Source organism: Diachasma alloeum, unplaced genomic scaffold, assembly GCF_001412515.2.
Source record: "Diachasma alloeum isolate Michigan unplaced genomic scaffold, Dall2.0 Dall_scaffold_00255, whole genome shotgun sequence".
Classification (NCBI taxonomy): Eukaryota; Metazoa; Arthropoda; class Insecta; order Hymenoptera; family Braconidae; genus Diachasma; species Diachasma alloeum.
The window spans coordinates 630,205-641,609 of NW_021680400.1; the positions used below are offsets into that span (position 1 = coordinate 630,205).

At 40.5% G+C, this 11,405-nt stretch overlaps 2 protein-coding genes across 2 annotated transcripts; both read right to left on the minus strand.

Annotated features, from left to right (window-relative positions):
* Positions 1–7: 7 nt before the first annotated feature.
* Positions 8–2,543, minus strand: LOC107037548. Its single transcript, XM_015256164.1, has 2 exons — positions 2,069–2,543; positions 8–88 (listed from the first exon to the last, which is right to left on the minus strand). The coding sequence occupies exons 1-2, from the start codon at positions 2,530–2,532 to the stop codon at positions 28–30; spliced, it is 525 nt and encodes a 174-aa protein (XP_015111650.1). The 5' UTR covers positions 2,533–2,543; the 3' UTR covers positions 8–27.
* A 2,904-nt stretch (positions 2,544–5,447) lies between these two features.
* Positions 5,448–5,960, minus strand: LOC107037505. The gene has a single exon (XM_015256077.1). The coding sequence runs from the start codon at positions 5,957–5,959 to the stop codon at positions 5,537–5,539; it is 423 nt and encodes a 140-aa protein (XP_015111563.1). The 5' UTR covers position 5,960; the 3' UTR covers positions 5,448–5,536.
* Between the last annotated feature and the right edge of the window lie 5,445 nt (positions 5,961–11,405).

Genomic DNA, 11,405 nt, shown 5'->3' on the forward strand with positions numbered 1-11,405 from the left:
AGTACAAAAGAAATTGTTAAAACCCCTTCATTGTTGTCCAATGTGTCTTAGGAGAGGTGCCAGGAAGCTGACAAGCTTCAAATGTCCCCTGAAATTGGAAAAAAAATTGTTAAGGGGTGTAAAAGTCGAGGAAAATACAAAGAATTTTTTTTAGTTTTAAGGCTTTCGTTGCCATGATTAAGNCCCAACCCTCCAACGTCAACAGCGAAGTTGAACCTCTAGAGACGGCTCTGACTAAGAATGGATATAACATCCAACAAATTCAAAAGGTCAAGCGAAAGCTACAGAGCAAGATCTCATCTCCTCAAGAGGAGATTAATCCTGAAGAAAATCGGGAGAACCCTCAAGTGGCCCTCCTCCCCTACCTGAGAGGCACCACTGAACGCATCAGCAGAGTACTCGGCGAACACAACATCCAAACAATGTGCCAACCCCCAAAGAAGATTGGACAGATGCTGCCGAGTGCGAAAAATCGCAGACCGCCTCTCAGTACACCAGGAGTATACGAGATCCCCTGCTTATGCGGAAAAGTGTACATTGGTGAAACTGGGAGGAAGATCAGTACACGGATCAAGAAACATCAACGGTGTTCCAAATACGGTCACTTACAACAGTCTGCACTTGCTGAACATTGAATGGACACTGGACATAGGATCCACTACGATCAAGCCAGAATGTTGGCCAAGTCTCAAGGATATTTCAAAAGGAAATACCGAGAAAGCTTGGAGATCTACAAAAACCCTAACAACCTCAACAGGGACAGACGATATCAAGTGAACCCTATTTGGAAAACCGTTCTCCCGATTTTTTAATTGATCAGCTGATCAATTAAAACATATGATTGGCTGACCCTCCTCCTCCCGTCCCCTACCCCCACCATCACAGGGGAAGGCATAAAAGGACTACCCTCAGACATCAGAGCTCACAGCCCTGAAGATGCAGACTGCAATGTTTGCGAAACGTCAGCGCAATGCTGAAACCAAACGCGGCATCCATCCGGAAGCCAACAATGTCAAAGAATTTTTTTTTTCGTCTTCATTACTCAAGAAATGGGGAAGGGTCAAATGAGAGAGACGAGTGAGTAATCAGAAGAATCAAACGCTCTCAAGGGTCAAATGGGAGAGTTGAGTGGAGTAATCGGAAGGGTTAAATGGGAGAGACGAGTAGAGTAATTGGAAGAGGTAATCGTTCTCAAGGGTCAAATGGGAGAGACGAGTGAAGTAATCAGAAGGGTTAAATGTTTTCAAGGGTCAACTGGGAGAGACGAGTGGAGTAATCAAAAGAGACAAGCGTTCTCAGGGGTCAAAAGGGAGAGACAAGTAGAGTAATCAGAAGGGTCAAATGGGAGAGTTGAGTGGAGTAATCAGAAGGGTTAAACGTTTTCAAGGGTCACCTAGGAGAGACGAGTAGAGTAATTGGAAGAGACAACCGTTCTCAGGGGTCAAAAGGGAGAGACGAGTAGAGTAATCAGAAGGGTCAAAGGTTCTCAAGAGTCAGTTGGGAGAGATGAGCGACAAGTCAAGAGTCAGATGTTCTTTTAAAACGTTTTTGACGGTCAAACGGGAGAGACGAGTGGAGTAAAATCAGAAGGGTCAAGTTAAGTGATCCTTGAGGATCGAACAAGAGAGGCAATTCCAGGGTCAAACGGGAGGGATGCGTGGAGTAATCACAAGGGTCAAATGGGAGAGACGAGGGGAATGAACAGAAAGATAAAACGATTTTGAGAGTCAAACGGGAGCGACAAGTGAAAGGTCAAATGTTATTTAGGATCAATCAGGAGACAGGTGAACGATAAAATTATCTCAAGAGTCAAACGAGAGGTAACTGAAGTAATTAGAAGTGTTCAATGTTCTCGCGTGTCAAATGGAAAACGAGTGGAATGACCAGAAAGGTTAAACTAACGTTCTTAAGGGTCAAATGGGAGTGACAAGTGGAATGATCGCTCCTATTTCACCCTCAACAATCTTTACCCTCCTCATTATTCCGCTCAACCCTTCCATGCGACCCTCAAGACCCTTAACTAACAAAATCCCCTCCGTTCTACCCCTGCCCACTTGAAAAGACTCACCTGTGCGAAATTTTCTTGACATCCAAAGGTTTTTCCCCCTCGATCGGCTTGTCAACCGGTTTCAAGGGCCCCTCATCCTCCTGAGGCTTGTCCAGAGGCTTGTCCAGGGGCTTCTCCGGGGCCGGTGGAGGCGCGAGAATATTCGAAAAATTATCCGGGATGCCTCCGGCAAGGAGAAGAGCCTCCACAGGCGCCACCACAACAACCAGTCCGTCGACGTGAATCCTGTAGTTCTCGGTTCCGTTCTGACGCTGATCGTAAGTGTCTTCAGATATTTCCACGGGCTTTGTCGTTGATGATGGCTCCTGAAGCTCGTAATTATCCAGGGCCAGGCCCGAGTCCTCCTCGGGGCCGCCCCTGTGCTCCAGACGAAGCGATGACACTGGAGAACAGTCGAATCCACTCAGAATTGAGAGGAGTAACAGCGAAATTATCTTGAAAACTCTCATGTTTATTTGGACCATTGGTACACGTTCCTGCTGCCACTAGGGACAGGATCAGACTGGGGATCAGTGAACGTTCATGGCCCCAGGTGACCCTGTGGTAAAACTCCCCACTCCGGGGACATTTCCTTGGGCGAGAGGGTTCAAGGAACTGCCGTGAACTTGGCTGTTGGGAGGGGGCGGGTTTCAATAGCTGTTACGTCAGGATTGGTTTCTGCGGTTTTGTTAATGCTCTTGGTGGCTGTGTGGGAACCTGTTCTGTCGAGGGGCTGGGAGAGTTCAGGGGAGTGGAAGGAGATGAGGAGTTCAGTTTTGGGAGAATGGTTTCGGATTGGGGGGAGATTAAGGATTCTTGGGAGGACTTTTTGCGGAGAGAAAGAGGAATCAGGAAAATTATGATATCTCGGGCTGAAAAAATTGATGGCATCCAGCGAAAAAAAAAGATTTGATGATTTTGGAAACAATTTGGTTTTTGATGTTTTGATGTTTGATGCTGAACCATTCTGCATTTGTTATCTCAATTTTAAGGAGAATTTCGCCATTTCTTCAAAAATGAATAAATTCGACATTTTCTCGATCCTCAGATATTTGGAAAAAACTGATGGAAATTCATTGAAAAAACAAAATTCATGGACTTTTGCGAGTTTGGATTTCGGGAAATATCTCAGAATCTGTGGGAGATACGGAAAATTTAATCAGGACCTTTTTTTCAGCTCCGGATTTTATCTTCAAAAAGGGTCTTGACAAAATTTTCGCTATTTTCTTTGGATTCCGAGAGATTCAGTAAAAACTAAATCCAAAAATGAAATTTATCAATTTGACCTTCAGTTTTTGATGAGTTTGTGGGAGTCGAACAGAAATAACAAAATTGGCACTCAAAAAATTCTTCTATTCCCTTGCAGTTCCAAGATTTTTGGTGAAACTCACCTGCGCTTGCTAGTACCGTCTTGAACTCTAATTTTGCTTCTTCAGTATCAACTCCGGAAGCTCAAACAATAAACAGCAAGAACAAAAGGAAACGTTATCTTCACTTACTCTATTTTCATATTCAGAACAATCACATGAGGAGTTTTTAATGCTGAAAAAACGTGACAGTGTACATAGAACAATAAAAATTGTTTATTCAAATTTCATTCACAAACAAAATTGTATTTCATTGATGTACATTTCATTTTCATCTCGTCCTCACACTGACAAAGAAACATAATTTTAATTGCAATAATTGCATAATCGCAATTGAATAATCAGTTAAGTAAGAAATTAAACGATTGAATAGAAATTCAAAACATAATTTTGCTAAGAATGATCACCTTAAATCAAATTTTCGTGTTCACATAAAAAATTTTAACAATATTTTACAAAAATTCTCTTTTTATTGTGTTCCATACATTCAATATATTTTTTCTCATTCCAAACTACGGGAACATTTCTCGCTCGAGCTTTTGTCAGATTTCTAACGAAAGCTCGAGCCGTAGAATTAATTGAAGTAAATTGACAAAATAAATGTCAGATTTGTCATAAAATAACGCTATTTTGGGCCAAACAGATTTTGATTAATAAATATTTCGTGCTACAAGCACTTTCCGTGGAAAATCCACCTTGTACGTGATTTAAGTCTACAACACCATTACAGCTGTATTATTCCGCAGAGATAATTGCAATTTTTGAATAAATAGCTGAATTAATTTGGCTGCAACGTCACAGATAAAACATGATTAAAAAATGGGAATGTATGTGACACTTCGTCAGATGTCCAATGAAAACCCGAGCCATAGAATTAATTCAGTAGCCAAGTGGTAAAACGGTTCAAGTCGACTCATCTCCCAGTTGAGTTTTTGGGGAATAGTTCCGAATCTAAGGGAGATATCAAAATTTTCGTAATTACATTTGTTGTAGCTTTCAATCGGCTCTACAAAAAAGGTTGTAACAAAAAATACACAAGTATAAAAATTATGGAAATGAAGAAATGATGACTTAATAGAATCGTGAATACATGAGACAATTACATAATAACTAATCGCATAAAAGTTTTAGTCTCCAATTCTTAATATTTGCCATTTATTCCATTTACTCTTTCAAAAGACAAGGATAGAAATCGAATTTATGGCTATTCTTCCATTATTCGAAAAAAATATATTAATTTTGAAACTTTGCGGAGACATTCAGAAATTAATTTGTTTAGTTCTTCCTGCCTACTTTTTTTGCTTTTTTGAATTTCTTCCCTCTAAAATATTTATATCCCTCTAATACTTGAAGAAAAAAAAGTGATTCGAAGTAGCCGCAAATATAAAAGAAAAACAAATCAATTTTTTAGCCGATTACCCCCTTCCGATTCTTTTTTCATTTCCTTTTCATAATAATTACATGACATTGCATTGTTACATAATAATCATTGCATAAAAGTTTTAGTCTCCAATTGTTAATATTTGTCATTTATTCTATTTACTCTATCGAAAGACAATGATAGAAATCGAATTTATGACTATTCTTCCATTATTCGAAAAAATATATTAATTTGGAAACTTTCCGGAGACAGAGAAATTAATTGTTCTTCCCGCCTACTTTTTTGGCTTTTTTTGAATTTCTTCTCTCTGAAATATTGATATTCCTCTAATACTTGAAGAAAAAAGTGATTCGAAGTTGCCGCAAATATAAAAGAAAAAAAAATCAATTTTTTACCCGATTACTCCTTTCCGATTCTTTTTCCATTTCCTTTTCATAATAATGAGGAATACCGATATCCTTTTACCATCCGAAGGGAAAAATAAATTTCAAAAATCTTCAGGAATACTTGGAGAGATTTTTCTATTACCCGAATGAGATTTCGAATGGCTTTTATTTTATGCATTTGTTTTGATCACAAAAAACCACTTTTTATTGATCTTTAACATAATTCCTCTTCATTCAATGTTGTAACTTGTGAATTAAGGGAAAAATATATGCATAATAAAAATGAAATAAAATAGTATAAATTATTCACTAGCGAAGCGCCAGTTCGCTAGTGATTTACAAAACAGTTATGTATTCAAGGCTTCCCCTTGGCAGAATCATCAGCACGACAGATTCCCACCCCATCCCGATACCTCCCAGGTCCGCAGTTTTCGATGGCGTCACCAATGAGTTTGAGCTCATCCCTCTTGAACTTTGCCTCCTCACCGAGAACCTCCAGCTTCCGGTCCTCGACGTTCGCCTCCTCCAGCTTCTCGATTCTCCTCTCCTCGGCGTTGCTCGCCTGGATGCCGGACCTCCTGAAGTCCAGGTCCTGGTCAAGGATCCCGGGGAGATCGAAGTCGATGGAGCCGCTGGGGGAGCCCGAGGAAGGGGCCACCACCAGCAGGAGGTTCTCCAGTTTAGCGTGGAGATTCAGCTTGCCGTCCTGACGCTGGTCGTACTTAACTGGGGAGGCACTCGCCACTGCGAGGATCCCGATAACGAGTGGGAGATACATGTCGGAGGGCTTAAACACGACTGAGGAGGATTGGGGATCTCGTGGCATCGACCGGAACGCCGAGCGGGTCCATGGGCTGCTATGGGGGAGGGGGAGATGGTCAAGGTCTGGTGGAGCTCAGGTCAGAGATACTGATAACGAATTTATTCGCGTGGGTATTTTTGCTGGGGTGGGGTGAGGGAGGTGGGGGTAAGGCTCATTGAAGGTTGAGCAAGTTGGACTGAAATCTGGATTTGGTTTTTGGCGGGTGGGGGAATTTTTGTGAGTTACTTTTTTCGTGCGGAGAGGGGGAGGGGGGGGGGAGTGAGAGCTTCGAAACATTTCTTGAGAAGAATTGTGGTGGGTGTCAGGGATTTGGAGATATTTAAGAAAACCGAGGTTGAAGTGAGGTTGCGACTGAGGTTTCATTGTGGGAACGGTGAATGGGAGAGGACTTGTAATTTCCAATTTTTGTTGGAATATTCGAGCACAGCTCTTTCATTGTTGTACAAAAACTACTCGACAAAGATTTATGACATACTGGAAAAACAGTTCTAGAAAGGGACTAATTTACGATCGGTTGTCCTCCATCCGCACTCGAGAGAAATTTGAAGAAGAGGACTGTATCCTCTTGAGGTATAAAACTTTATTATTTTATTTCTCGTTTTCCCAGTGAAAGTTTTTCCTTGGTTATACTAGTTAGTCTCTGGACAACTGTCCTCTAGTACGTGCCTTCCTCGTGCAAAAAATAAAGAGAATTTGATAAAGTATTTCACTGGTTTGCCGTATTTATTTATTCGCTTGCACCCATATTTCAAAATTTTTTGCAGATGATTGGAGCATTAGCCTGTGCCTTCGTTGGATTGTAGCACATCTTCTAGTAAATGGTAATTTTTTTTTTATTCGACTTCACTGTCTCAGACCATTTGCCGAATGCAGTCCCGGCATCTAAGAACTTGGAGCTCTTAGAAATAATCCATCAGTTTGTCAAAAGTAATGAAATTAGAATGAAAAATTCTAGATTCTAAATTCTAATTTTAATATTTTTTAAATTTCCAATTTTAAAAATTCGAAATTTTGTTTTGCTTTTTTAGAAACAAAAATGCACACAGTTTATTGTAAATAACCTGATGAGGGTTGGTACATATTAATGAAAAAATAAAAAATATGTCAATTTTAATAATCCTAGAAGCCTCTAGACCTCCAATAATCATTGAGGATCACTCACTCATCCTTGAGGACTCGAAAAATGGTCTTCTGAACCTCCAGAAGGCCCTTAATAAGCCCTGGATAATCAGAACTCCCAACAGCCTCTTCCATCTGACTCTTCAACCCCGAATCCACATTTATCCTCAACGTATCCTTAACAATATATTTATTGGAGACGCTGAGAGCAATCTGGACGACCCCAGAGCCTCCAGACTCCTCGTCAATGGTCCTCCAGGCTCTAAACCTACTCTTTGGTGCCTCAACATCATTTTTATTAACATTATCCCCCTGATTATTCGAATTGAATCCATCGTAATTGTCCTCTGTCCCTCGAAAACACTCGACTTCCATCCAGCACTTGATGACGGCGAGTCTGTTCCTGCTCTCCATGAACTGGAGGAAGTACCCGAGAGCATCTTTGTCGTTCAGGATCTCGGCGAGGGTCTTGGAGAGTCTGAAGATGCAGATCTCGAGTTTCAGGCTCGAAACCGACTCCTCGTCGTCCTCCTCCTCCTCTTCGGAACTGTGGGAGGAGACAGGGTGGGCTCTCGAGGGGTTTCCATCGCCTCCTGGGGGTCTCTCTAAGGCTGACGAGTTCGATAGAGAACTGGCGAACGATCGGGGCTTCTCTTCTGACCCCGGGCAGAAGTTTTCAGGTGCCTTCCGAGTTTTGGAATAAAAATCTTGAAACTGAAGGAAGAAATTATGGAGAAGACTGGACTAGAATCCAGCGCAATCGATATAAATCAATATGAAGATGAAAAGAAGCATTAAAAATCATTGAAGTTTATTTATTGAGCATTACAAATCACAAATAATTAATCACAATTTTCCTCATTATTTATGAAAATCGTTGATCTGGACGTTTGGGCAGCATCTTCATCATCAACCTAATGAAAAAATTCATAATTAGAAAAACAATCCCAGATAATTCAAATTTTAATTTGAGAGTCTTACGGAAGAAATGACAGTCGTCTTCTCGATCCCTTNCTAGACCTCCAATAATCATTGAGGATCACTCACTCATCCTTGAGGACTCGAAAAATGGTCTTCTGAACCTCCAGAAGGCCCTTAATAAGCCCTGGATAATCAGAACTCCCAACAGCCTCTTCCATCTGACTCTTCAACCCCGAATCCACATTTATCCTCAACGTATCCTTAACAATATATTTATTGGAGACGCTGAGAGCAATCTGGACGACCCCAGAGCCTCCAGACTCCTCGTCAATGGTCCTCCAGGCTCTAAACCTACTCTTTGGTGCCTCAACATCATTTTTATTAACATTATCCCCCTGATTATTCGAATTGAATCCATCGTAATTGTCCTCTGTCCCTCGAAAACACTCGACTTCCATCCAGCACTTGATGACGGCGAGTCTGTTCCTGCTCTCCATGAACTGGAGGAAGTACCCGAGAGCATCTTTGTCGTTCAGGATCTCGGCGAGGGTCTTGGAGAGTCTGAAGATGCAGATCTCGAGTTTCAGGCTCGAAACCGACTCCTCGTCGTCCTCCTCCTCCTCTTCGGAACTGTGGGAGGAGACAGGGTGGGCTCTCGAGGGGTTTCCATCGCCTCCTGGGGGTCTCTCTAAGGCTGACGAGTTCGATAGAGAACTGGCGAACGATCGGGGCTTCTCTTCTGACCCCGGGCAGAAGTTTTCAGGTGCCTTCCGAGTTTTGGAATAAAAATCTTGAAACTGAAGGAAGAAATTATGGAGAAGACTGGACTAGAATCCAGCGCAATCGATATAAATCAATATGAAGATGAAAAGAAGCATTAAAAATCATTGAAGTTTATTTATTGAGCATTACAAATCACAAATAATTAATCACAATTTTCCTCATTATTTATGAAAATCGTTGATCTGGACGTTTGGGCAGCATCTTCATCATCAACCTAATGAAAAAATTCATAATTAGAAAAACAATCCCAGATAATTCAAATTTTAATTTGAGAGTCTTACGGAAGAAATGACAGTCGTCTTCTCGATCCCTTCTTGCACCGGCCTTTGGCATCGGTGTGATAGCCCGCCTGACAGCGACTTTGACTGCGTAATTTCACTCGTGACATTTCATGACCCCGAACTACATCATCTGAAGGACCTTTCGTGATTGCCAGTCCCAGAGAAGCTGCCGATTCTGCACGAGAAGACGATACAATTGCAGAATTTTCATCTGAAGTCGTTGCAGTTGTAGAATTATCATCTGAAGACGATGTGATTGTAGAATTATCATCTGAAGATGATGCGACTGTAGAATTATCATCTGAAGACGACGCGACTGTAGAATTATCATCTGAAGACGATGCGATTGTAGAATTATAATCTGAAGATAATTCATCAGATATTTCAGATGATGTCGTTACGTTCGAAGATAATTCTTCAGTTCCATTGGGCTTTGGGGTTGAACTTGGGGCATTTGTGGGCCAGATATGCCACGCAGTAACTGTTGTCGTTGATTCCGAAGGGGTTGAAGGCTTCGGTTTGATTGTGAAGTCAGAGTAATCATAGGAATAATTATAATCCTAGAACAATGAAAAATTAAACAAAACTTTCTTGATCAATAAAACATTTTTCATGGGAAATTTTCTGCTCTACAAAAAAAGTCTTGTGATATTTTCTCTTAAACCTAGTAGTTTTTCAGATTAATTAACAATTATCAAGAATTTCAGAAACTTTAATAAGAAATCGTCAATTTTTATATTTTCTCCAATCCGTAATTATCTTCATAATGAGTGGATTTACAAGACAACTTCGGGAAACATTTTTATAGAAAATTTCCCAATCTATAATAAGTTCCCAGGCTATTTCCATCTAAACCCAATCGCTCCCCCCGATAAATCTACAATTTCCAGAAGTACCAGAAGCAAAAAAATTCTCAATTTTTCTCACTCTTCCCAATTTACAATTATATTCACAACGAGTGGATTTACAAAAAAATTTGAAAAAACATTTTTTGTAGTAAAGTTCTCAATCTACAATAAGTTTCTTTGACACTTTCCCCCAAACCCCCTATTTCCCGAGATAAATCCCCATCAAACAGCTTCGAATTTCATAACAATGTAAATTTCCTCAGAGATCTCCTCTCGCTCTCCCCCTTGTTAATCGCCACCTCATCACCAAAGAAACTGATCTAGTTTACCGTGTAATCCTCGAGTATCTCCGTATCGACGAGTGCAACGACCCTCAGGTCTTTGAGATGAATCTGAACGTTCAGATCCCCAGTCTGGCGTTGATCGTAAGTACTTGGCTTGGCATATGTCGAGGCAGCAACGACCAAGACGAGAATTAACGACGGATAGTGCATTTTCATGCGCCCTTTTTTACGCGAATCCCGGAGATGATGTTTTCCCGGAGGAACGAACTTGACACGATGAACCGTGAGACGAGAGTGAACAAAACTTGACTGTTTAACGAGTGGGAAACCGGTATTTTAACCAGCACTGGCATCCAATGACCGGCCGTTGACCGGAGATTTATTCCATGTTTTAGGCATTTTAACGGGATGTTTTGGATTGTCTCCAGGATTTTATGCAGCCGATTATCCCAATGAATACGCAATAACGGGGCAAAAGGGAGCATTTGGATTAAGGGGAGACTACTATGAGTTTTGGAAGTCGTGGGTTATTGGAGTGAAATTTCTCATGCATGGAAGATCAATTATATATCCCTTTAATAAAAAATCTAATATATCGTTTCTTGAAGCCAAATCATTCCGCCTAATATCTTTCTTTAGCATTATACTATCATATAATATATTAGAATGTAGATCAGATTTTTCAAAATATTTGTTGAATGAATGAGGCTAGAGGGGAGAAGCAGGGGGTATGGAGTCGGAGTAAGCAGGAAATTGTCCAAATTTTTTTTTGTCATTTTTTTTTTATTTCAAAGGTGATATCAAGACACGTTCTTCAAAATCTTTTGTTGAGAGTTGGGAAATTAATTCGAGTAAATAAGTTGGAGTTTCATAGACGATTTTCTTCTACTTTTTCTGGGGATGGGGAGTCAAGGGGTGGAGAGAAGAGGAGCGTTTGGGTCTGTATACAAATTTAGATCTGAACATGAATTTATATCTGGAGATTGACTTAAATTTATGCCTACATCTCAATTGAGTTTGAAAAATTTATGAAAAGGGAGACATAAGCCACCATACTCTAGAATAAGGCGCGCCCGGCCCATACGCTAGCATATATAGTATACTATAATATATTTATAAAAATTATTATGACGAACAAATTAGAATCAATAATATATATATATAT